General features: G+C 34.2%; 2 protein-coding genes and 1 pseudogene across 2 annotated transcripts; 2 read left to right on the top strand and 1 right to left on the bottom strand.

Moving 5' to 3' along the window:
* Nucleotides 1-4302: 4302 nt before the first annotated feature.
* On the top strand, nt 4303-4805 carry LOC126799948 (60S ribosomal protein L6, mitochondrial-like; annotated as a pseudogene).
* Nucleotides 4806-15762: 10957 nt separating this feature from the next.
* Nucleotides 15763-16503, bottom strand: LOC126797011 (uncharacterized). Its single transcript, XM_050523705.1, has one exon. The coding sequence runs from the start codon at nt 16501-16503 to the stop codon at nt 15763-15765; it is 741 nt and encodes a 246-aa protein (XP_050379662.1).
* Nucleotides 16504-19694: 3191 nt separating this feature from the next.
* On the top strand, nt 19695-22902 carry LOC126798450 (prohibitin-1, mitochondrial). The gene is made up of 7 exons (XM_050525424.1): nt 19695-19725; nt 19960-20011; nt 20142-20325; nt 21202-21318; nt 21690-21860; nt 21962-22174; nt 22470-22902. Exons 3-7 carry the CDS (start codon nt 20149-20151, stop codon nt 22662-22664), a joined length of 873 nt encoding a protein of 290 aa, XP_050381381.1. The 5' UTR covers nt 19695-19725; nt 19960-20011; nt 20142-20148; the 3' UTR covers nt 22665-22902.
* Nucleotides 22903-27998: the final 5096 nt, after the last annotated feature.

Genomic DNA, 27998 nt, shown 5'->3' with positions numbered 1-27998 from the left:
TTAATATCTCTACATGGATGTTGATAAAAATTCTGGATATATAATTATGACTGTTTGTCAGGGTTTGAAAGTGGGAGAGCTATCAAAAGATGGCCCAGATGATTGGGAGAGTTTAGATACTTCAGCAGCACATATTGTGAACTTATTGGCAGCTAAACTAGCTGATGGAATTCTTTAAAGTCTAAACTAATTGAAAATGATTAACTAGCTGTAATATATCATATTTTGATGCAAATATATAATTATTAAGATGTATTATACATATTAATCGTTTGATTCGTTTCCATAGCTGAAAGTTACTCATCCTATTTAGGTGGGTGACTTTGATTAGATTACTTAATAACACAGTGGATTGTTCATCAAATCTAATTTTTTAAAAAACAGAGAATTATAACAAAATACCAAAACAAAAGCAGATTAAGAACAAAAAGAATAACATGCGTTGGATAAAATCAGAACACAATATCCTAGAAAATTTGAGGTCACCTGTATATGTCTAACATGGTGCATTGGTATGTCCCATGATGACTCCAAAGTCAAACTTTTACCACACTGTCTAAATATTTCCAATATGAAAAAAGGTTATACATATCAATGTTTTAAAAAACTCGTCTCAACACTTGTCTAAGGCTTAAAAAGCTTAAAAAGCTTAAAGTTACTTACATAACGCTTCTATTTTTTGGCCTGGACACCGAGGCTCACCTTTTACGCTTTATGTTATGTTTTTACGCCTTTTACGCATTTTACTACGCCTTAGAAAATAATCTTTTTAAATATCTTTATTTATTTATTTATATAATGTTTTTAATTTGATGAAAACTATCTAAAACGTTTGGATTATGAATTTCATTATATCTAAATGAAATAAATTGGTAAGTTGTTATGTATATTTGTTCTTTTTGTATGTATATAATTATATATTTACACATTTAACTACTAATTTTTTATATCATAAGGCTTAAGGTTCTCAAGGCCTTGAGGTACGCCTTCGTTTTTTAAAACATTGGTACATATACTGGAACGAGTTTGATGTGTGCATTTTATGTATGCGGAGTTAAAGGGCACTGAAAGGCGGCATCAAATGTTGAATCCATCTTAATTTTAAGTCACTTTCGCATTCATATATCAGAGTATGGGTCTGTGGTACAAACTGATAACAATTTTCATCAAGAGGTGGCGAATTTGTGAAAATCTAAATGGCTGCTGTGAGGTTAAATGGTAGAGCAGAATGGGAGCATAGGCATTGTAGATGACCAGCAAACTATAAACATTGCATCATATTGGCTTGCTAGTCAATTTAAAAAGGAAGATGGATCCCTCCATCCTCAACTTGGTTAAAACTTTTCAAAGCTTTATCTTGAGTTTGAGAAACACAATTTATTTACTCAGTTCATTCGGCAAACCAAGCAGATCTTTTAATGCAGCAACATTAAGGGTTCTTCTGGGATGATCTTAAACTAACAGAAGGTACATAAATCATAGAATTAGATGCAAAATATATATAATGAATTAAGTTTTGTATAATTCAGTGAAACTAAATAAAGGCTATTATGTAACATCCTGAAAGAAACAGTACAGTCTGAAATTCAATGTTAAAGTTCCAAAGTATACAATGTATTGATCTATGGAATTTGGGGCAACCTTCCAATTCCACTAAATAAACTCCATTGTTTTTTTTTATGAAGAGAACAAACAGATCTTTGTAAAATATATATATATATATATCTTTTTATTTTTTGCTTCTTAGTTTTGAGGGTGTTGAACAAACAAGATCCACAACCAGTCATGGCCACCTCCACCACCACCACACTAGTTTTCCAACCCCATTAACTCGTGGGAAAGGCAAAGGCCTTAACCACAAAGCTAAAGGGAAAGCCAAAGAATTCCAACCTTACCACAACAGAAGTACTGAGTGAAACAAATTAGGGGTATTTCATTATACACCCAATTTTATAACCCCATTCTAATCTAAACACGCTCCCACAATTTTGACAATTAGTCCAAACTATTAGGTTTTGTTTTAAAAAAAATTACATAAATGGCCACAATTTAAATATGTTAACTATAAGCCAATTACCAAAAATAACGTGATAATTAAATACCTTAATTGTAGATCTTTCCGATTTTTCATTTGGTCCATTTTTATTTGCAATTTTTATTAAATTTATCATGATGGTCATATTGATGTAGTTTTCCTAATTGAAATATTTTAATAAATTTTATTTTTGGATAATCTAAACTTTCTATTTTAGAGGTAATGTTTAATCTTTTTTGCCCAAGTAAAAGTTGATTTGATTTTTACTTTTTATTTACCTATATATTAGAATTATTTTTCTCGTCAACCTATTTCTTAGGTATATATATATATATATATATATATATATATATATATATATATGATGCGAGTTAACTATGTACATTAGCTTGAAAGTCTTTATGCAATGACTATTCATTAAGGTACCTGATTATCAGACTTTTTTTTTGGTAAGATACCTAAATAATAAAAAATTTCTCTCTTTGTTCGGTTACTTACTATGTTATACCTATAATTGAAGAAGATAACACCTTACATTTAGGTTAAACTCGAACCTCAATTACATATATATTAGCTACATTTGTAGGTAAAACTACGAATGTGGTAGAAGAAATAAATCAAAGAACAAAAGACATACCTTACAAGTAGACATTTTTAATGTAAGTAGACAAATACCAAATGTGAATCTATAAGTGAAAACAAAATCACTAAAAATAATTTGCGAATTTCTTGATCTAATCAGATATCCTATTATTTTCTTTCAAAACTCAAATGTTCTTCATAAGCACAAGTAAGAAGTATGGTATGCATGCTTGCCTAGACAAACATCTTCTCTCCAGATTTTGAAGCCATAATTGGATTTTATAAAAAAAAAATGGATACTATTGAAATGACTCAATGAGAATATTTTTGACATATATAGAGTAATCACTTGAATTTAATAGAGTAATCAATTATGGGAATGAAGATGAATTTGAATTACAATCAGCAACTATAATCAAGGAAGATTTGTGTACTCATATTAAAATGGCAACATAGTCAATCTATGGTTTACATTGGGTGTAGATTAAAAAAACATTATATGTGTGGATCTAATTTCAAAGAGTATCTCCATTATTGGGCTTATCTCTAATTTGCTCAACAAATTATAACTTCAAGATAAACAATTTGAACAAGACAACTAAATTCTGAGCAATATAAACTGAAACTTTCACTAATTTAGCCAAATTATCATCACATTTCATAAGCACCTTTTCATGTGATTAGTTTACCTTTTAAGGGAAAGGCTTTAACAAAAATCTATATATTGTCTATTAAGTTACTTGTTTCAGAAATAGATCCAAATCTGTGATCCTATATCATCTGCCACATAAACCAGAACTCTATAGGAAAGTTGGTCTCATCTGATAAGCAATAACGTACTCAATGAGCATTGAGCAATCCCTGAACATGAATCAAAGTCGTACTGCGAGCCAAGATCAATTTCTTCCAATTTCTCACTCAAAGTACTAGACTACTAGTCTTCCCACCTTTGGCACAACTTCTTCAACATCATTCTCTTTATTAATTTACTTTCCTCGAAACTATTAAGCCTCCCACCATATATATATTTACACACCTCCATACTATTTCTCAGTCTTATAAATTAAAACTCCACTCGGAATAAATAGCATCTTCTGCATCACCACCAACTCCCTCACTCAACTTCACCTCAATCTGGAGGTGGCATATTACCACCTACATTGTTCTCAATGCTCCTGACATTATTCGTCCCCATGGAAAGAGCCAGAGATGCATCTTGTATTCTTTGTGAACTAGCTCTAGATCCTTGCAAGTCCAATAGGGGTAAACAATTTTGTTCAGCGAGAGTTCAAGTACTTCTTTGTCAATTTCAACAAGCTGATCGTGATCGATGAACCTTCTTCTTCAAAGTTTGCTTCAGGACCTCCTCAGTTGCACCATATCTCTTCATTATCTTCTACTAGAATTATCACGCTTAGTTTTTTCTTAAAAAAATAAAACAAAAAGGAGATAGATTTTCATTATCCAAACTACCCTAATTGAGTTTTACATTTTACACCTGGTGTCCTCTTGTTTCTTTGACGCAGTCTCTCACTCCCATTCTGTTCTGTTTTCTACACTTCACCCTAAGCTTTTCAGAGACTCTTCGAATCCATTGAGCCAATTCAGAACTCAGGTACTTCTAATCTCACAGTCTTCCCCAATTTTCATTCTTCCCCTTTCTCTCAGCTTCTAGGGTTTAATATCTTATCCTCATCTGCCTCCAATTTCCCCAAATTTTCAACTTCTGATTCTTGGGTAGTCGAATTAACACGATTATATAATTGGGTTTAGCTTGGAATTGCAAATTTAGATTCTTTAATGAATTGGGTTAGTTTTGATGTTGCTGAGAAAATGATGATTGGGTTTTTGGTTGGTTTTTTCAGGAGCAGAGTTGGTGAAAATGGAAGCAAAGTTTTTCAAGTTTCTTAAGATAGTTGGTGTGGGTTACAAAGCCAGAGCTGAAGCTCAAGGGAGGTTGTTGTTTCTGAAGTTGGGTTACAGTCATGAGGTTGAGTTGACTGTGCCGCTTGTTGTTCGGGTCTTTTGCTTCAAGAACAATGTGGTTTGCTGCACCAGAGTCGATTAGGGGAGGGTGCACCAGTTTGCAGCTGCCGTTCGGGGCTGTAAGCCGCCGAAAGTGTACAAAGGGAAGGGGATAATGTTCATTGATGAGGTTATAAAGAAGCAAGGGAAATAGTCCAAGTGATTGATTCAATGTCGCAGACTTTATCTTCCTTGGATGTGGTAATGTTGTTGCCTTTAATTTATCATCAGAAAACCGCTAGTGTGGTTTGGGATCTTTTTTCAGACTATTGTTATTTGAAATATCAATTTCTTAGTTGATCCCTTATTTCTTGCACAATAGAAGCCAACTTCATAACATATCAGAATTTATATAGTTTACTTGAGGATTAACTTATTGTTGGTCTGGATGAACCTATAAATTAATAGCATCACATATACCAGGTTTAATAGAGTTCCAGTCCTGGTAGGAAAGCCTAAAACTTGCGTATCTGTGCTTTTGCTTTGGTTGTGATGTAAGATTAAGGAATGAGCTAGGTGAATCCTATCTAGTGAAACAGGTAGTTATGTTAGTGTCCACTAATTCACATTCTGAAGGTACTGATTTATTAAAAAGGCTTCAAAGTTACAATTCCCCTCGTAAACTTGTTTCACTGTTAGGATAGTTGTGGAAATGTGGCAAATTGTGTTATTATCATGTATAGATATGTACGTTAGAGCTCAGATAATAGAAAGTGTTCATATTATACATTTATAAAGTTGTTCAGATAATAGAAAGTGAAACAAGTTTATAAAGTGTTCAGATTTATACATTTGTACATTTATAGTGTTCAGATAATAGAAAGTGTTCAGATTTATACATTTATAAAGTTGTCAATAGCGTTCTTGAGGTCTTCATATGCGATGTTTAGGCAAAGAGCTTTCTATCTTTTTGAAATGTGTGAATACTTGATTTGGTCTATATTCATTACATTTAATTGTGATTTCATCTACATGTGTTCCTGGCAGAGCCTGATTTGCTTCCTAGTCTGAAAATTTTGATTCTTTTTAGTTTTATAATTTTTTGGATTTACACTATGTGGTTGTGTAAGTAGAAGCTGGGATGGCTGTTTTAGTACTTATTTTTTGGCCCAGAATTGTCTCCGATGATTTTTATCATGCTTAAAAGCTACTTTTCTTTTTTATAAGAAAAAAGGTTATGAATTTTTTTTTCTTGTATATGAATGATATATAATCTCCTAATGTTTGTAAACATGAATTTAGGCTTTGTTCAATTCACATACCAGTTTCCAAAATATAGTACAATTGAAGTCCTTAATACTTGCAACGAGGGGCTGCTAGGATTGAAGTAACTTTGTAAGATGGAAGAACCATGATCTACTTATGTCCTCGTGTTGTGCAAATTTTAATATAACTGACACTATAGTTTTTCTTTTGGAATTGATTACAGTTTGCTTCACGATGGTTATCGGTTAGTTGAGGTTAACTAATGATTATGTTGTTCATTATTGTAAATGTTTTATTGTTTTGCTGCAACTTCTGGATTGGAGATACTTTTGTGATATCTAGCTCATTGTGCATGGCTTTAGTTTAGGTACTTGAGGATTGATTTACACTTGGACTGGATTAACCTATGAAGTCGTAGCATAATATATTTCAGGTCTAGTAGAGTCCAGTCCTGAGAGGATATACGAAAAACTTGAATGTATGTGCAATTGCTTTAGTTTTGGCTCCTTAAGGACTGATTTACTGAAACATTAGTGGTGTAAGTGCCAACATGTGCACATTCTCAAGATACTGACTTACTGAAATGGCTGCTGACTTATAACTCCATTCATTAACTTACTTCACGGTTCATAGAACGGTCTCATTATGCATCTATCATGTATAAAGATGTGTATATAAGATCTCAATTGACAGAAAGTGTTCTTTAAACCTTGAAGTAAAAAAAAAATCTTGACATTAAAAATAAAACACCTTGAAGTTCCATTGCCTATTCATAAATGATGTTTAGGCATATCTAAGATTTCCCTTTCAATATATATTTGTGGATTCATCTTTATTTGCTCCCGGACTATGCCTTTTTTGCTTCTGGAGAACATATGATGTTTTTGAGATTTATACTCTTGGATATAGGTGTAAGTGTACGTGTACTATCGAAGCTGAGCAGACTACCTTAGTACTTTTTTTTAAATGGATTTTTTAAGGATTTATATCATGCTTTGTGGCTGCATTTGGTAGTTGAAAAGAAAGCATTGTGGTTTTTGCTTTTTTTGAAATGAATAAGCTCTATTTTTCATTAAGTAATAAATTTTTGTGTTTTACTTTTCATAACATTGGTAACAATACCAGTTTCCAAAAATAGTTAAATTAAAAATCCTCAATACTTCTCATGGGGGGCTGCTAGGATTGAAGTAGCTTGAAGTTGTAATAGGGAGGAAAAGTAGTTCATAGCTGTCTTGTCGCTTAATGTTTGCGTAATTTGGTTGACTAATGATTCTTCTGTTCAGTATTGGAAATGTTTTCTGTTCTGCTGCATATTTCTGGATTGATGATGCTTTTGTGTTTAACTTTAATTAAATGGAGGACACTGGTTAAGCTTGTGTTACAAATTTGATTGCTAGAGTTTGGACGGTCTATGAGGTGCTAATTGACATGTGGATGCTTGAGATGTTTGTTTGTATGAAAAAGTGATAATTATGACATCTGAATATATTCATATATGTTGAATGAGTAAACCCTGGCACTCGCAGTTTCGATGCAACTCTTTGGTATTGTTGTTATTAGGTACTTTCCCAGTCTAGGATAAGCCAAAGACTGAGTGCATAAGTAGCTCTCCAAGAACTTGGGTGACCACCAATTGTAAAAATGTAGACCAGATCTTACGTAAAAAACATTATATGTACTTTTAATTTTTTTTAGGAACTTTAGTGATCTCTTTGAATGCATTGTTTACATACCTCTTTTTACCTGTTTTTGTTTTTTTGTCCCAAACTCTTTTTTCCTTCTAAAAGTTCTTCCATACTCATAGTTTTGATACTTTGCCATGTTGGCATCAATTTCGACCTTTAGATTGTTACTTTTAATAACAGTTAACCGTTCTTGTATTGCCAACACGTCAAAGTACTGATACTTTGAGTATGTAAGACGTTGCCCTTTTTGCTCCTACAAAGAATTTGTTTGGCATATACATTGCTACTAGTACTGCCCAAACTATTTCTGCAATTGGTTTAGTGTTTTGTGTTCTTTTTGCAGTGGCACTCTGTACATTTTCATTTATTCATTTGTACACTTCAAAATCATGTTACTCACAGAATCGAAGGAGCTACACTGCCTACACAGTATTGGCTTTTGCGTTTGGTATTTATAAATATTATTTATCTGCCGGTTTTAAACACCTAACTAATATACGGTATGTTTATCCTTTTCTTTTCTGGAGAATATAAACATCTCATATCTCAGTCACCCTAGATTTTGGAACTTGCAATTCGGATACTAGAAAGAAAAAAGTTTATCTCAGTCATTCTGATACTATCCACGGACCTTTATATGGACGAAAATATATCTCAGATGGAACGTAGTTTGTAGGTTTGAAGGATACTTCTTGCATGTTGATCTGCCAGCACTATTTGGATTCAGAGAAAGAACTTGAACATCACACTTCTAGCCATATCGTTTTTCACTGCGAGACTAATACCAATACAAAGCAAGATCAGATGCAACTCCTTTATATAACAAAGAGATTTGTGTCACCAAATCTCTGATCAGTTATAATTTCTCCACTGCATATCCAATCACACTAGAGAAACATCACGTTCGAACCAATAGTAAAGGGCACCAGGCGAGTGACACAAAATTTTACGGAAAATTTTAGGAGAAGGTGCAGCCCTTATAGTAAATTTACTATAAAACCTAATAGAGAAATTAGAAAATTAGAAAAGTGAACACCAGCAGCTGCAACAGGGGGCTTCTTCATCAAAGCCAAGCTCGAGTGTTGATACTGAGGATGGTAGTTGGTGCCCAGCCTGTTTATTTGGATGAGATGGGAAGGCAGATAAAGTAGTGGTTTATTGGACGTGGAAACTCTGCATTATGTTTCTTGAAGTGGAAAGAATCAGATTGTTGCATGATGTGCAGGGTGAAATGGAGCCAGAACAATTGGTGAGGAGAAGTTGGGCCAGTTTAACTTGGTTGTTTATGACGATAAGGAAGAGTGAAGAAGACTGAAATTAGCATTAATGAAACATCGTACGTATTCTCTCGTACTCCATAGTGGAATATTATAGCTAATATTCATGGCTAAAACCAAGATTTTAGAAAGAGAGTCTACATACTTTGCACACTGAATAGTCTTCTGTTTCTTACCTATTCCTTCTGTATTCTTGAACACTGAGGAATTACTTAAAATATATATGTATGTGTGCTTTCCAGGCCTGGTCAAAATGTGAATAGTTTACGTGGCAAAGATCTTGATATAGATGAGACATGATGACTCAGTACACGCTTTTTCCAGTCCATACTCCCGATTTTATGGAGTCTTTAAATAGTAACAAGCATAAATCTTTGAGCTGTGATGATTAGAGGAAGTTCTGATTCGAATCTTTGTAGGTGGAAACTTCAGCAGATGTTTGTAGTTGATAATGCATAAGATTAGACTCGATATGTATGTTAACAAGATTTTTGGCCAAGATAAAGATACTTGTGAAATTGGTTCAATTCCTCGAGTATATAATTGATGGAATTGGCCTTAGTTCCTTTTTTTATGCATCTGCTATAAACCAACTTTTCCTTTCTCCAAAAATGGTTACAGTAATCGGCATTTTCATCATTATAGGGCTTCAGCAACTCAGAAGGGTGCACATACGTTGAGGGAGCACACGTAAACAATTTTCGTCCTGAGTCATATTGTTGTTCCTTCTTATGGGGTCTGTTTGGAGCAAACATAGCAGCTAGTAGTTTAAATCTCTAAACTCATTAGCCTGGCCTCTGTATTAGCTATAAGCATAAGCAGATGATAGGATGCATATATAGCTCTCGGATGACCAGGGTTCTTGAAATGCTGCAGCATGCATTATTTCGATGACTTCTCAGTGGAAGGAAGCTCAACCTTGTGAAAGGAAATTCAAACTCATCATCAGAACAAGTCTCCCAATGCATCTATGTTTCTGGAAGCAAATAACAGATAGTGACTTCAGTTAGTTCAGTTGAGGGCATTTGAACCTTTAAAGGGATAATCGAAAAGCATGTTCAGTCATCTGATATGCATCAAAATTTGGAAGAGCATTCAACAACCTAGTTCACCCCAGTGTCAAAAGTTTAGTCATCCATAAGATCAAAACAAGTTGCAGCAAGAGAAAGAATTACAATTTAAGTTGTAAGTTGAACCAATTGACATTCCTTTTTAGCGTGTAAAGTTTCGAGATTTAAAAACCCATCGCATTCCTTTCATGATCAAAGTTCTGACTCCAAACAAGCTGGTTGTCTAAACCCGAGTCTCCAATCCCCACCAGTTCAAGTTTCCAATCTATTTGAAGCAGCATATACCTATACCCGAATAATACCAGAATCGCCATTAATTATCTTAGCCCATATGTGATATGTAGTAGTTAAATTCAAGACAAGCACAGGTTTGCTTTGTATGTTAAGAGCAATAACATCTAAATCAAAAGGAAAACAAGTAGACATGTTGATTGAATGATTGAAACAGAAGCTGGGAAAGAAAATATGACATAGTGCAAGATTAATGAAAGTGAAATGCCAGATGTAAAGTAGGCAATGACCCAGAAAGACAACAATAACAGTGTCAAGATAAAGATGACATGAAAAAAAGGAAGCAGGAGTCATGGAGGATTGGAGAAAGAGAGAGTCAGAAATCTCGTGTGGAAGTGCCGCTCATCGAAACCAAAGATGGTACTGCGTTTGCACATCGCTTATCATCATCCTCTCTCTCTCTCTCTCTCTCTCTCTCTCTCTCTCTCTCTCTCTCTCTCTCTCTCTCTCTCTCTATAAATCAATTCATACTAACAATCATCGATAAAAAATAAAATAAAAACCAGACAATCAAAAAAAAACTGGAAGAACATGGAGGCTGAGCTCCAACTCATGGCGTTACCCCCCCGCTTTTAAATAAGACTAAGGCGAGCTCCCGTTTGACCCAAAAGAAACCCGACACAGCGTATCAACCCGGCCCAATTTGGCGCAAATATATAGTTTTGTTATTTCTTAATACAATTTCGTACAATAATCAACTTACACACTAAACTGAGCTAGGGTTAGGTTTTGGAACGATGGGGAGGGAAAAACAAAGGTTGGCCCGGAAGAAGAGGTTGGAAAAGCAAGAGAAACGGTTGTATATCTGTACTTCTGAGATCTCAAGTAAAGATAAACCTGGATATCGTGTTCAGGCAATCGGATTGAGCGACTTGTGCAGGTTTTCTGATAAACCCGAACCCATTCTTTCTTCCAAGTTACTCCACCAAGTTGCTTTTCTGCACGGCGAGTAAAGGTGTGGCTCATACATGTTTGCATAGCCAAGGTCTGATTGAGGCAAGTTTGGATAAACAAGTTTGTATATATATATATATATATATATATATAACAAACACATTTATATGTGTTATTCTAAAAACTAAGGGAATTTAGTATATTCATTTCATAAGGTTTTCAATATATTTGCATTATCCAATACTGATATAATGCATAAAAGATAATACTATTAGTATTAGTCTTAAACTCGATTACAAAGTATCGAGTATGCGCAAGAATATGAGCTAACGTATTCAAATCGTGGTCTAATAATACTTACAAAAAGAAATTTTCTATCTTTGAAAGTATGTACCTTACCATCATTGGTTTATAAAGAGAAATATTAGAAGAAAAATTGAATTAATTTTAAATTAATATAACCTTAGAGTACATATATAGTTGATACTAAATTTTCGGATATTACAGTCTGCCCCCAATAACTTGATCAGGAATATCACATTCAGCAATAGGAACAGATAACACTTGAGAATTTATTTCTTGAGGGAGATTTTCACCTAGCATGATCATATTTCAGCTACCATCAATCCAAAATCAGTCACAACAGAGTTAGTATTAAAAGTATCATGATTGATAGCATGGTTGAGAAGGATACCAGAAGGAGCCCAATTATCAGTTCAAAATTTAGTCTGAAAACCATTGCCAACTCTCCAGGTAAGCCATTTTTGGCAGTAAATTAGCCACATACACAATACCAGACCCAGTACTTGAGCACTGAGCAGGCTTTTTATAAGAATTATGCAAGAGAGAACCATAATGCAGATACTTCCTCATATAAATCTCGCTCCAAAGCCCTTGGTCTTTTTGGACAACTCTCATCCCCAAGCTTTAACAAGCATGTCCATGTTCATATTAGCTGACTTTTTAATCCCCAAGCCTCCAAAGCCCTGCTCAGTATCGCCCCATAGAAAACCCTTATTGAGTTTATCCAGCTTGTCATAAATTGACATAGGAAGCTTAGCAGTTTGCATTGCATAAATTGGAATGGAATCATTAATAGATTGAATCAAAGTTAATCTTCCAACCATACTAAGAGTTTTACTTTTCCAACTAGTCAACCTGGCTTGAACCTTGTCAACAATACTAGCATATGTGTTCTTATTAACTCTTTTATGAAGCATAGACATACCAAGGTAAGTTCCTATATCACCAGTTAGCGGAGAGCCACAGATCTTGCTTATTTCCTCAGCAATCCTAACTGAGACATTAGGAGATATAAACACCATAGATTTCTTAAAGCTCACAGTTTGTCCCGAGAGACCACAAAAGATGTTCATACATTGCTTCATCCCTTTAGCATGAACACTACTAGCCTCAACAAAAAGAATTAAATCATCTGCAAAGAATAAGTGGGAGACAAAATGGTCATTTGTATAAGACTGAATTGGGAACCAATGTTTGGAAACAACCACAGTTCTAATAAGATGAGATAATTTTTCCATGCAAAGGACAAAGAGATAATGGGAGATAGGGTCCACCTGCCTAATTCCCTTGCCCCTTTAAAAGGCTCCGATAATTCACCATTTACGATAACTTGATAACTAGTAGAAGTAATACAACTCATAATCAACTTGATAATATTGCACGGAAGTTTGACCTCATAAAGAACATGCTCAATGAAACCCCAGCTGAGTTTGTCATAGGCTTTCGAAAGATCAATTTTCCAAGCCATGGAGCCTTTAACACATTTAGAGTTCCTGCATTTATATAAGATTTCTTGAGCAATCATAATGTTGTCAGAGATATGCATTACTAGAACAAAGCTAACCTGATTAGGGCTAATCCATTTTTCCAACATAGGTCTAATTCTGTCAACAATGATCTTAGAGATAATCTTGTAAACAGTACAACAAAGGCTGATAGGGCGAAAAAGGTGCATACGTTGAGGGGCTGGCACTTTCGGGACAAGAGTGATAAGAGTATGGTTTAGACCGGGAGGAATAGAACCCGAATGAAAAGCAGTGGTAACAACTTTAATAATCTCAGAGGAACACAAGGGCCAGTGTTGTTGGTAGAATAAAGCAGGAAACTCATCAGCTCCAGGAGCTTTCATCTTACCAATTATGAATAAGCACTATGAATTTCATGTCTAGAAACATCTCTGCCAATTAAAAGTGACTTTGCAGGAAGAGTATCAAGAAAAAGAATAGGAAATGAAACCTAAGATCCAAGCTACATTCAGCCGCAAAAAGATTAGAAAAGAAATCCACAACAGTTTTCTTCATCACAGTTAGATCATTAGACCAAGTACAAAGGAGTCAAACAAGCCATCTATCTTATTTCTTCTCCTCCAAACCACGGTGGTTAGGTGAAAGAAATTAGTATTTCTATCACCATCTTTTAACCATTTTGTCCATTGATTTCTGCTTCCAAAACAGAGATTCAGCATCTCTAATTTTTTCATACTTTGCAATTAACTCCTCAAGAACGTGAAGAAAAGTATTATTACCTATAGCCAAACACTTCTGGATCCCACAAATTATGGCTAAAAGAGTTCTTTTCTGCTTAAAGATTTTACCAAAGACCTATTTATTCCAAATATTGAGAGAATAAGACAAACCTTGAGTTTTTTGGAAGAGATCACCACCACAATTGTTCCATGTGTCAGTCACCTTATCAATATAGCTTTCATGTTGCATCCACATAGCTTGATGATATGAGCACTTTGTGTGACGTTCTTAACATATTTTTACCTCAATTTGTACTTTGCTTAGCCTTTATTGTTGTACTATTGAGTCATTGAGTCGTAGTAAGAGTCTTGGGCGGTATTAGATGCATTTTTGTCCTTACATGAGTTAAAAATGCAAAATTGATCTAGAGTCCTAGTTTGAGTTGGAATCCTTGTAGGACTAAGAAACGTAGTTGGATTAGGAGTTTTCATCTTTTACGTTTTGGTCACATTGGCGATATTTTGAGAATCATATTTGCATTATGAATCCTTTTAGACTAGAAAACGTACCATTTGGGAAAATTTTAATTGAACTTAAACTTTTATCCCGTAACTTTCCTAATCTTACTCTCCTATTCTAGTAACTTACTTGATCTTTTTATATGAATCATCTTGTCTTTTATTATTTTCAGATTGTACAATGAAGGAAAAAAATAGAGAAAAAGTCAAGCAAATGAGGAAAATAAAGAAAGAATGAGACACCTAGAAAGAAGAAAAAAATGAATTTATCAAATGAGATTACACCCACCAATGACAACAATAAGTGAAAGAAAAAAAGAGAAAGAAAAAGGAAGAGAATAAAAAGAGATAATGTAAAAGAGAAAGAATGAGACATCTATAAAGGAGAAAAAGAAGTAATTTATCAAACGAGATTGCACCACCAATGACAAAAATAAGTGAAAGAAAAAGAGAGAAAGAAAAAAGAAGAGAATAAACATAGATAATGCAAAAGAGAAAGAATGAGACACCTACAAAGGAGAAAAAGAAGGAATTTATCAAATGAGATTGCACCCACCAATGACAAAAATAAGTGAAAGAAATTGAGGAGAAAAAATCCAAGCTATAATATTTAAGGAGCCAAAACTCTTCTATAAATCGCACATCATTCATAAAAGAAAAATTATCACCTCTCATTTGCATTCAAGAGCCAAAACTCTACCAAAATACTAACTGAAACATCCTTCACCAAAACAGCAAGTCATTCTCCCCCATATACAAATTTCATCTTCACCGAAATCATCATTGAAGACACACCTCCAAGGTTCCTACAACGTGTGATTCTCGCAACTCATCTCCACGGGTTTGTTCATTTGCATTCAAGACACACCTCCAATACTTTGTATATGAAGATTGTAGTATGATGTTTGTGTGCGATTATTGTTTTGTATTAAGAATCAAAATTTTCAGATTGTTTTATTGAATTTTTGGATCTTTGCCGAATTGATGGTTTCCTATAATTAATGAGTTTGTATTTTTATTGTGTTCTAATCATATTTCTCATACTTTTAGATAATTTTCAGATATGTGCATATGAATTTAGTGCTTGGATGCAGTCCCTAAGATTGTGTTTGTGTGCTAGATTCATCAACCATATTGACACAAATTGAATCATGCCCTAAGTAGGTTCAGTTTTGTGTTAATTAAAAGTTGTAAAAATTATGGAAATTTGCATGTGAAACCATGGTGGGTGACGCCATACATGAAACATGTCTCTAACAAGATTTGTTGCTTAAATGTAATCTTGTTTGATTTCTACTCTAACTGTTATTGAATTTGATTGCATGCAAATTTAGATTAGGCCCTAAGTCAATCTAAATGTTAATTTAAATCTTGTATGATTAGATGATCCCCTAAGGCTCTAATTGTATTGGTGTCTAAAAAGTAAGTAATTGGTCGAATTAGAATGCATGATAGGTTTGAACTTGTAATTATGTGGTGTAATGGTAAATTTGATTTATGTTTGTTAAAGAGAAGTCGATCATGTAAATAGTAATTTAGGTTTTATTTTAGTAGTTAATAATCAATCTCAAACCCTCATTATTTGTTAACACTAAAAGTTTAGAGTTCCCTTCAATTCCCCGTAAAGAATGATATATGCTTATTTTATACTAACGATGATGTTTTACAAGGTTTATTATAGACGTTTTAATTAACACTCTATCACTTGAAACCTAAAAGGAGAATTAGCTCTTGAAGTCCTATCATCAGGCCTCAGATTGAATAATATAGGACAGTGATCTGATTTCATTCTAGCAAGGTGGATGACACAAGCATCAGGAAAATGGAGCCTCCATTCACTAGAACAAAAACTTATATCTAATCTCTCATTAACAGAATTATTAGTCCAAGTGAAATCTACTCCTTGGTAGCCCATGTCAATCAAGTCATTCCTAACAACCCAGTCTTGAAAACCCCCAAATTTATAATGTTGATAGCCACCAATCTTATCAGAAAAAGAGAGAAGTTCATTAAAATCACCCACCAAAATCCAAGGCAAATTGTGTTTCTTAATCAGATCATCAAGAGAAGTCCAAAGTCCACTTCTAGAAGTGTTGTAGGGACTAGCATAAATCCCCATCAAAAGCCAAGTATGAGAGCCATTCCAAGAGATCTTAACTGAAATAGACTGAAAATTAGGATCAACAATATTAATAGTAATTTTGTTTCTATTCCACAAAAACCAAATGACACCAGAAGATCCATTAGCTTCCATAACTTCGAAGTCAGTAAAGTCAAGAAAGAGTAAGCATTTCTTAGCACCAGAGAACTTGATTCGAGGTTCACAAACAATAAGCAAGTCTACTTTATTCATCTTCACAAGATCCTGGATAGAGTACCTGAAGTTTTCACCCCCAGCTCCTTGAGCATTCCAGAAGAAAATATGATCCATTAAAAACAATAAAATGGAGAAGGGAGGGAAAACCCAACTAGGAATCAGTCATATCTTCCCCAAAGTGGGAAAGAAAATCAGCATCATTAGACACTTGCTATTTTCAGCAAAAATCTAGTCAACAATATCATTAGAACTCTGCACTTTAGAAATCTCACTAGCATTAGTTAAAACATTCTCAGGAGGGCAATGACGAAAGAGAGCATATATCTCATTACCAAAACCATTACCAACATGATCAAATGGGAGCTTCTTAATACCAGTTGGTTGCTTGGTAATAGTAGTTGAGAAATTTTTATTCTTCTTCTGATAACTTCACCATTTTAGTACCACTAGCACTAGCAACATGTTAGTCATACATCTTTCTATTGTTTTTCAATCGACTTTAAACAATGCAAGTTATTAATCTGAAGCTAATTAAGTACTCATTATTGTCATTGTACTTAACTCCCTTCCTATTCAAGATTAACTAAGATGAATTATCATCTTTATGGACTATGTTGTATATTTAACATGCATGGAACAAAGGGACGCGACCCCGCAATCCTAACATAGTAGCTTTTTTGTTATCTAGTGTATGGTAAAAGAACTTTTATTCATACCTCCAAAAATGATATTTGGATATCTCTAGTAATTAGACATTCAACTAACTTTGACAAACAACTAAAATGTTATTTAGACCTTCATAATTTTCACAAAATAGCCAAGGGCCGATAAAATCAATAAAACTCTATTTTTGACTTTAAAAACTGATTCAAATCTATTATAATTATATTGAGTATCTCGAGCCTGTTTATTCAGAATCACAGTATAATTAGCAAATACAATTATCTATAATTTATAACAACAAAATGCATTTTAATAAATAAAAAAACAAAATACATTCAAACATGCAAATTATAATAAACTGGTAGAATAAAAGAACTAAAAAAAATGTCTACAAAGTGAAAACATTATTTTTGTTTGATGCATGTAAATTTATCATAGTTTAGCGAGATGGGGGAAGAGTCTATTTGAAATTATTACGGTAAGAAAAAAAAATTGAGAAAATCAAATGAATATATTGAGATTTTTTTATATTATTTATTCTTATATTTGTATGTATAGATAATTTCGCATTAGTTGACAATATCAATTTTAATTTGAAAAAAAAGGAGCTCTAAGTGTTGTTTTGCGAGATATGAATAGAAGCACCATTTGACAAATTAAATAAGAGAGCTTCTATTCATACCTCCAAAAATGGTACTTGAACCTCCATTTTTTTCTAGTTAGTTTTGACTTTTGTCAACTCTTATGAAATTACCAAAAAATATATAAGAGTACATTTTTTATTTTGAAAATATTCTCAACTTACCTATTATAAAATACAAAAATGATTATCTTTTATATTTATCTTTTACATTTTTAGATTATCTTGATTTATGATATCAAAATGAATAAGATGATCTATTTAATTGATTACTTTTTTTTATTAACATCAATAGTCTTACTGTAATATGAACTGTCTAGAAATTTTTCATGAACTTCAGTTTGATCTAAAAACAAACACGTTAATTTGAAACTAAAATATTACATGTTATTTCTACTCCTTGATCAGTTGCATATATATCAACGAAATGATAAAATATATCACTTTTATTATGAATATATGAAGTGAGTAAAAAAGTAAATTAATTTAAGAAAATAGCGTTGTGTGATTATTATGTATTTTTCAGTTGTGTATAATAAATAAATTTAAAGTAGTGTTGGAAAATAATTAATGGGTAGTAGCTTGATTTAATATACAAATTAGATTATGAGTATTTTGGGAAAACTATGGAGGTCTAAATAACATTTGAGTTATCTGTAAAAGTAAATTAGAAGTATACTTAGTAAGAAGGTCTAACTACCATTTTTTTAGGTATGGTATGAATAGAAACTCCCCCATCAAATAAAAATAGTTTTTTTTATATAAAATTATAGGTCATTGGAAGCAGCTTTTTGAAGTAGCATCATGGTTGCTTTAAAAAACTGCTATTATAAAAACACTAGAAAAATAATATTTTATAACATGATAACTGTATAAAAATAAATGTTTACCAAACACAAAAATATGAAACTATTTTATTTTACAGCTGATTCAGCACAACATAAACAATTTTTTTTCAAAGTCGCAACAATACCAAACTAGCCTAAGTGTGCTAAAGCATCAGCAACAAAAGTCACCTCAAAAAGACCCCGTAAGCAAAAGATAGAGTCCCAATAGGACAAGAAAATAAGAAAAGACAAAAAAAACAATGATTTATTTACAAAAGATGTATATAGTAGTAGCAATTGATCCAATTTTATTTTTTTTGGTATTTCGATTAGTTATAAAGGAAAATCAAAGATCCCCCATGTAATGTGTGTCAAAGACTAAATTGAAGGAGACTCAACACTTCTAATGTTGTATGTGTCCATTATCTCTAACAAAAATCAAATTGAGGCCGAACTTTCATACTCTTCTACATTTGCAACAATCAGGTTAATAAAGGTTGGTTTACTTATGCCCAAAATAGGAGTCACTCCACCCGTTTCATTCAGATTCAATATTATGTTTTTTTTTTGTAAATCAAAACTCATATTTACACATAGAAAACTCATGTATAACTTCACATTTTTATACAAGGACAATCCTTTTTGTAATAACCTAGTAGTGGTTCCAATTCTTAGACATGTGAGAAAGAATCATTACAGTTATTTTTTTTCCAATTTCTGATAACAAGTTAACAAAGAAATGATAATCACTCTCCTCAAAATAAGTTAATAAGGAATGTGAATCACTCTCTCTGTCTTATCGCTTCTCTTATCTATTCTCTCACTTTTCCATTCCCTCATAATCCATTCAAGTTTAGTAAAAAAAAATTTTATAAGAAATGACCCGGAGTTGCATTACCAAGTACCAACCACCAAACGATCAGTGGTGGTGTGGAATTCTAGAATATGGACATGAATTTTGCAAAGTTGAATGTCATAACGAAAAAGAAAAAGAAAAGAAAATCCCCCCATTCAAAAAAGAAGAAAAAATCCCAAAAATTATTCGTACCGGGTAAAATATTGTCAAAACAGACTGGGCTTTTGGGTTCACCAAAACAAGAGAAAGGCCCGGTTAATATGCCCACGTCTACACCACTATATAATCGAAACAAAACCCTAGCCTCTTAACCAAAACCCTCTGCTCTCATCGCTGCTCTCAAAGCTCAGGTTCTCTCTCTCTCTCTCTCTCTCTCTCTCTCTCTCTCTCTCTCTCTCTCTCTCTCTCCTTCACAAAACTAGGGCTTCCTTCTCAAACTAACAGACCTAAATCCTTCTAATCTCCACCAAACAACTCATTTCGTGGTTCAAATTCATCTTATCATTTATATTCTGTAAATTGTTGATAGAAGCTGTTATACTATTTAATGTGCTGATTTGGTTTGTGCTTGTTTCCCTGTAAAGATCATTGGGTGGAGTAGTGTGGACTTCTCTTCCTGTTAAGTTCTTTCCAGAGGCACGTTTTCTGTCCAGCTTTCGTATATATTTTCTGTTTATAATATGTTACTTATTGAATGAGTATTACCTTTAGATGCAGCGGTACTTTTTGTTTACGATACAGTTTGCTGTTTAAATGTTATCTGCAGGAGAATTATGAATTTCAAAAATGTTAAGGTTCCTAAGGTTCCAGGAGGTGGTGCATCTTCTGCCTTGATTAAGCTGGGAATCATTGGTGGGCTTGGCGTGTATGGAGTTGCCAACAGTCTATACAATGTTGAGGGAGGGCATCGAGCCATTGTTTTCAACCGTATTGTTGGTATCAAAGACAAGGTTTTTCTTCTGATAACTCCACTTATCTAATTGGATGTGCATTATGTGTGTGTATGTGTGGTGGGTGTGTTTTTTTTCCCAGATGAGTATAATGTATGTTTTGTATATCCATAATTATAGCCATGTTACAGCCATGCTGACTGTAAACCTCAACTTATCTATATTTCAAAAAGGCCTTTTTTCCTTTCCAAAAGTTTTTCATTCTAAATACTGTGTTGAGAACTCCTGTCATGATTTATGGGAATTCAATTTGCGATTTGAAACTTTTCATATTTTTCCATTATTTAAAAAGAAAGAATGAATGAAAGAAAAAAAAACAGCTTGGCACCCGTTCACTCCTTGCATCTGTCTCCAATTGATATCGTTTGCCTATTGATATGTTAATCTGTTTGTCACATCTTGTTTAAGGCCTTATAATATCATTTTTGACTTCCAGTAGCTGTGTCTTTACCAGTTATATGTAATCCATTGAGATGCCTCCTACATTATTATTCCTATTAATAGGGCATCTGAGATCCTGATATCATCTATAAAAATCTGAAACAGATCTTGATAAGTGGGTCTCAAACTTTTAACAAAATTATGGTGATTGGTTGACTTCATATATTTGCATGGTTCTCTGAGGTCATGAGTTCTGATGTTGGGTAAATGAAGTTCAGGTCCTAGTATACGAGTATCAGTGCAATCAACTATTTGCCAAGTAGCCTTTCTGTGTTCTTCTCCAATATAGCATCCTTCTTTCAACAATCTTTTTTATCTAATGTTGTTGGTTTTTGTACTTCCACTACATGTTACTAAATTATTATAGTTGATCCTTCGTGTTTTATATGATATGATCTATTAGAATCGAGTAAACATGTTGCATTGCATGTGTAGGTTTATCCGGAGGGGACACACCTTATCATCCCATGGTTTGAGAGGCCAGTCATTTATGATGTTCGTGCCCGACCTCATTTGGTGGAGAGCACTTCTGGTAGCCGTGATCTCCAAATGGTCAGTAAAACTTTACCTTTTTTTTCTTTTTCTTCTATTCTCTTTTCTGTCAAAAAACAATTTTCAACTACAAGTTTTGTGTTCAAATTATTTGGCAGTGCCGTATCATATTATGGACTCAACTCTTGACAACTTAATGTTCGTATACCATGTGTATCCATAATTTGTCAGTCTCATGTGTAATGTTTTACTTATATGTGTGTGTTATATATCCTGTTATGTCAGTCTCATTGGTGATGTATTACCTTAGATTTTAGTATAAGCTGCCCACGTCTAGCTCTTCAAATGTGTCTTTTATTCAGTCAGTAGTTTTGTTGCAATTCATTTTGTGTTTTCTCATGATTTGTTCATATTTTCACTGTGCTCTGCAGGTGAAAATTGGGCTTAGGGTTCTTACTCGTCCGATCCCAGACCAGCTGCCTACAGTATATCGAACTCTTGGTGAGAATTATAATGAGAGAGTGCTTCCTTCTATCGTTCATGAAACTTTGAAGGCTGTTGTTGCACAGTATAACGCCAGCCAGCTCATTACTCAGAGAGAGGTAGGTGTCAAGGCTTGTTTGACTGTACATTTTGAGTTTTAGTTTGACTGTACATTCGTTTTGTTTGACTGTAATATTGATTGTAGTTTATGTTCTTTTAGGCTGTAAGTAGGGAAATAAGGAATCTCTTGACTGCAAGGGCTAAAAATTTCAACATTGCTCTGGATGATGTGTCAATTACTAGTCTCACTTTTGGGAGAGAGTTCACGGCGGCAATTGAGGCCAAACAGGTGGCTGCCCAAGAAGCTGAAAGAGCTAAGTTTGTTGTTGAAAAAGCTGAGCAGGACAAGAGAAGTGCTATCATCAGAGCCCAGGTAAGTTGTAAACCATCTGAAATACTTAATATATAACTAATATACGTTTCAAGTTTACCACCATTGAGGTAGCAGTATTAGTTTTAATACTACCTCAGCAAAATTCATGTCTAGATGACTAGAACTTATTGACATGGAATTTTATCTTGAACTCTGATTTGTAACAACATGGTAACCATATAGAAAACTAGTGGTCCATTGGTTCCATATTGCCGTAGATCCTGTATCATTAAGAGCCAGAAATGTTGTCAATTAAATTTGCGTTTTTGTTAACCAGATTTTTCCATGGTGACAGGGTGAGGCCACAAGTGCCAAGCTGATTGGTGAAGCTATTGCGAACAATCCGGCTTTTATCACTTTGAGGAAGATTGAAAATGCTAGAGAAATAGCACAGACCATGGCAAATGCATCAAACAAGGTTTACTTGAGTTCTGATGATCTCTTGCTGAACCTCCAGGACATGAACTTGGACGTGAACAAGAAGAAATAGAGACTGCAGGTTGAACATGTAATAATTCATTATCAGGTCGATAAATTGTGGAAATATTTGCATCAGAAGTTGACCACCGGGAACCTTGATACTACTGTTTTTTGCTGCCAGTTGGACTGGCAAGTGTTGTCTGATGACATCCAAGTCTGGCCACTGGATTAAACTCTTGAGATGCAATCACTGTTAGGGATTTATGGTGTTATAGTATATCTAGTTTATGTTGACCTGTTCTCTGATTGCAAGTTTGTTTTAACATGAAGGTGGAGAAATTTTTCTATGGGGACAAATATCGCTTTTAATCTACCCCTTTCTTCATCGCATCATCACGCTTTTCAGCCATTTCATTTCTTAGGTAGTGCCTGCCTTGAATGCAGTTTGAACGCCTTTATAATCTGTCTTCAATTTGTTTTCCTTCTGATATACAATCTGCCAATAATTCAGTGATATAAAGGTGGGCAGTCATCAACTGGATCATTTGAAATAAACAAATGTTCTTAGTGGAAATCTTAGGGCTATCTTATAGTTTTTTCTTGAATGATTGTCTCTGAAAACAATTGATGTCTGTTCAACTTCATGCTTCAGTCGTTCTTTTGGACATTATTTGCCGTCTCCGAGTGAAAGTGATTCCTATCCATCTCCAACTCCACGTAAAAGATCATGGTCCCTTTCCTTTGCCTAAGAAAAAAGATTGTAGCTAGTAATTTAGCATTTTAGCCTTTACAAGGGAAAGAGAGTGGGTGCGCTTTGATAAATTAGCCAAAAAGATAATCTTCGATCTTCTTGCAAAGCATTGCTCGGGGCACATCCAATATATAGCAAGATGTGCAAATGATACGAAGCCTGCCAATCAAATAGTAATACTGTTTTGTTGGTTGCATATTAGTACTTTTGTACTTACTATGGTTTCCACATACGAATATTATACTCAAGAATGGAAAAAAGAAAACCATACAAACTAGAAAGCTAATGCATCAACAACAGAAGTATCAAGTATGAGAAACAAACAAAGGATAAGTTCAATTGACAAGGAAATACACTAATAGAACGCCGTGAAAGAGCTAGATTGGGTTGAGATCTAGAGATCGCTGTGCAAATTAACTTGCAACCACACAAGCAGTGGCGGACCTACGTTAAGCATTGGGTAGATTCAAGTCCATCCAATAACTTGTCTATGAAAATGTTAACATGCAATAAGCAGAAATTGGTGCCTAGGAGGTTTGGTTAATCATTACAACTTCTACTGAGCTTACCAATGTTCGATACTTAGCTGCAACCTAGGCTGCACGTAATCGGGTACGGGTACATGGAAGCGAAACGTTTGGAAACGGGAAGCGTGTTTTTCAAAATTTTTAGGAAGTGAGTACGTTTTGGAAACGTCGAAATAAAAAAAATAAATATATATAAATTAAAAAAATAGATATAATACCAAATTTTTAGTTTAAGTAACTCAAAATCTCAAAAAACTTAAATAACTTGGTGTTCAACATTTGAAATAATACAAATATAATGAGAGATCTAGGTATCAACAAGAGAGAAGGAGGGTCGGCGACTCGGCGAGATGTCAAAAATATGTCAAAAATAAGTCATTTGACTCGAAGAATGTAGGTCTAGCCCTTCATTTAAAAAATAAAAATAAAACATAAAAAACCTTTATTTTTTGGAAACTCTGTTTCCACCGCGTTTCCAAAACACATTTTTCTGGAAACACGTTTCTGGACATTTCCGGTACATTTCCAAGCGTTTCCGGAGTGGTTCCGCTTCGGAAGCGGAAAACGTGAGTGTAGGCATGTTTCCATGCTTCCTAGGCTGCAACATTATATTTTATTTTATTTCTCCTCCTTTTTGTGTGGACTTCTCCTTTTAAATGGTTTTTCTTTTTCTTACATTCTCTCAAGGCAAATGAGCTCAATTTTTTTTTAAATCACTTTCCTTCACTTCTTGCGTGTGATTTTGGATCGATGATATAACATCTATTAGTCTAATATTTGATACTTAATTGAGTGTATGTCTAATATATTTTAGTCTAATACTTGATGCTTAAAAAAATTCTTATCACTTCCGTTGAGAGGAAAATTCAAGTTCACCCTAACGTTGAATCCTGGGTCTGCCACTACATACAAGGAAGCTTGAAGGGTGAGGCAATGTTGCTGGTGTATTCAAGGGTTAATGTCTCTCCCTAGGCCGCATAATTTAGCCCGCACATCTGAAAACCCTGCGGAGGCCTGCAAGCCCGATAGGCTTTTACCCTGCCCGCGCCGCGAGAAAGCCCGCCAAAGCCCGTTTCTGTGGGTATAGGGCCAGGCTTAGTTTAGAAGTGTGAAACCCGGCCCGACCCGCCAAAAGCCAGGAAGGCCCGGCCCGTGAAAGCCCACCAAGTAATAAAATATTATACATGCATATAATATAATTATACATATATCAATTATGTCTTTTTTGATAATAATTATACATAAAATGTTATATATGTCAATAATACTAAATTTAAAATTTTATATTTCTTTATATTATAACTATTATACTAGATTTAAAATAACATTGTAGCATTATAAAGTAACTATATGAAGAAAACTTATCGGGATTATAAATGATACCAGCTGATGTTATCGGTACTAATATTAGGGACACTGTTAAAATTTTATCTAATTCGGACCTTGTCTGACCGTCAGATTTTCCAGTAAACCGAAAACACCGCTAATATGAAGAGATGACCCATAACCAAGATGCGAACGTCAAAAGTCATTTGCATATCTAAAATCATCTAATTTTTGTTATCTGACAAAGCCCTGATCAATGAGGTTTTAATATGTCAAAATGCCTCTTTTTTGTTTACCGTAGGTACATACGGTCAAATTATGTCCAAAACTGATGAAATTTTTACGGGGTCCCTAAATATATATACAAATCACATCTGCTGGTGTCGATCGACCATATTTAGAACCGGAGTTGTCGATCGCCGAAGTATCAACTAACGTATCATAACCTTTATATTAGGTAAAATAAAACTATCACATTATGAAGTGTCTATATGAAGGACACTTCTTGGGATTAATCGACATCAACCAATGTGATCGATCCTTATTTTTAGTAATCCTGTAAAAATTTCATCCAATTTGGACCTCGTTTGACCGTCAGAATTTTCAATAAACCAAAAACACCACTAATATGCCTTAAGAGAAAACCTATTACCAAGATGCGAACACCGAAAGCCGTTTGCATATATGGAATTACCTAATTTTTTTCACCGTTCGTGCGTAGTCGCACCGAGAAAACCCATTCGGCAAAGCCCTTGTCAATGGGGGTTTTAATATGGTAAAACTCATCTTTTTTTTATTCACCATAGGTACAAATGATCAAACCATGTCCAAAACGGACGAAATTTTTATGGGTTCTCTAAATATTATATCGATCACATCTGTTGGTGTCGATTGACCATATTTCGAACTTGAGTTATCGATCGCCGAAGTGTCTACTAATGCATCATAACATTTATATTAGGTTTATAATAAAACTATCGCATTATGAAGCGTCTATATGAATGAAACTTCTGGGAATTAATTGACACTATCTGATATGATCGGTATATATATTTAGTGACCCTTTTAAAATTTCATCCAATTCGGGCCTCGTTTGACCATCAAAATTTCCGGTAAACCAAAAACACCACTAATATGGCTTAAGAAAAGGCATATTACCAAGATGCGAACACTGAAAGCCGTTTGTATATCTGAAATCACATAATTTTTGTCCCCGATCATGCGCGGTCGCACCGAGGAAACCCATTTGGCAAATCCCGGTCAATGGGGGTTTTAATTTGTCAAAACGCCTCTTTTTTGGTTGACCGTAGGTACGGACAGTCAAACAATGCCCAAAATGGACGAAATTTTTACGGGTTCTATAAATATATATACCGATCACATCTACTGGTGTCAATCGACCATATTTTGAACTGGAGTTGTCGATCGCCAAACTGTCTACTAATGTATCAAAACATTTATATTAGTTTTATAATAAAACTATCGCATTATGAAGCGACTGGATGAAGGAAACTTCTCAGAATTGATCGACACCATCCGATGTGATCAGTATACATATTTAGTGACCCTTTTAAAATTTCATCCAATTCGGATCTTGTTTAACCGTCAGAATTTCCAGTAAACCAAAAATACTACTAATATGCCTCTAAGGGATGACCCATTACCAAGATGCGAATACCACAAGTTGTTTACATAGTTTAAATCACCTAATATTTGTCACCGATCGTACGTGGTCGCAACGAGGAAATCCATTTGAAAAAGTCCCGGTTAATGGGGTTTTAATATGTCAAAAGGTAGGTACGGATGGTCAAACCATGTTAAAAACAAACGAAAGTTTTACAGTGTCCCTAAATATATATATCGATCACATCTATTGGTGTCGATCGGCAATATTTCGAAACTATAAATTATTTGTGACTTTGTTTTAGAATGTTTTCTAATAATTTTTTATTGTGTTAAATTCTTAAATAAGAATATTATGTTTTTTTCTAATACAAGCTCACAAGACCCGACCTGTAAAAGCCCGCAAGGCCCTGCCAGCAATAACCCGCAAGACCCACTTTAGGTAGGCGGACTTTGATCTTTATTTAAAAATACCCGGTCCGGCCTGGTCCGTCACTTATCTAAATGTACTAAAACCCGAGCCGGCCCAACCTAGCCCATTGACGAGCCATATCTCTCCCTCGATCGAGAGAATCTTAATATCTACTGTGAAGTATACTGATGAATTTGTTTGATGAATGGATTTTTAGTAATGAAAGAAAGAAGAAATAAAGCAATCAACTGTTGATTTTTTTCAACTGCCTTTCTGTAGAAATCTTAAACCCTAGTGCGTCCGTATGAGATCCTTAATCCATATACAGCCTGAGTTCTTTAATATGCAAAATTGGTTCAAGATGACCATTCTTGACCCAGTAGATCCTCTACGTTAATTTGTTTCTTAGCAATAAATCTGGTAAATATTTTAAAGCTATACCCAACAAGTGACAACAACTGAATTCATAAAAAATGCAATATCCAATTCAGAAAAAGCATATTTTCAAAGGGACGAGAGGAAGAGAAGGTGACCTGGTCAATCTAATGAAGAAAGCTAGCTAGGAAACCCAGTAATCCAACCCGGGACATTCAATCATCCCATTATATATATAATCATGATCCACCAGGGGTGACCTCTGCATGCTTTTATATAATCTCAGATATATATCTTAATTTGTTGCTATATGCATGTACTGTTGTGTGCTCCCTGGTGAATCATAATACAAACAATTACTCTACATTTGGAAAGGGAAAACTATTTGAA

This window comes from Argentina anserina, chromosome 6, assembly GCF_933775445.1.
Source record: "Argentina anserina chromosome 6, drPotAnse1.1, whole genome shotgun sequence".
Classification (NCBI taxonomy): Eukaryota; Viridiplantae; Streptophyta; class Magnoliopsida; order Rosales; family Rosaceae; genus Argentina; species Argentina anserina.
The sequence above is the reverse complement of the archived record's forward strand: the minus strand, read 5'-3'. Positions and strand labels throughout refer to the sequence as shown.

Coding starts and splice junctions, on each gene's coding strand:
- LOC126797011 (XM_050523705.1), bottom strand. CDS start 16,503: ATGGATCATATTTTCTTCTGGAATGCTCAAGGAGCTGGGGGTGAAAAC.
- LOC126798450 (XM_050525424.1), top strand. CDS start 20,149: ATGAATTTCAAAAATGTTAAGGTTCCTAAGGTTCCAGGAGGTGGTGCA. Junction 20,326..21,201: donor TTGTTGGTATCAAAGACAAG/GTTTTTCTTCTG, acceptor TTGCATGTGTAG/GTTTATCCGGAGGGGACACA. Junction 21,319..21,689: donor GTAGCCGTGATCTCCAAATG/GTCAGTAAAACT, acceptor TGTGCTCTGCAG/GTGAAAATTGGGCTTAGGGT.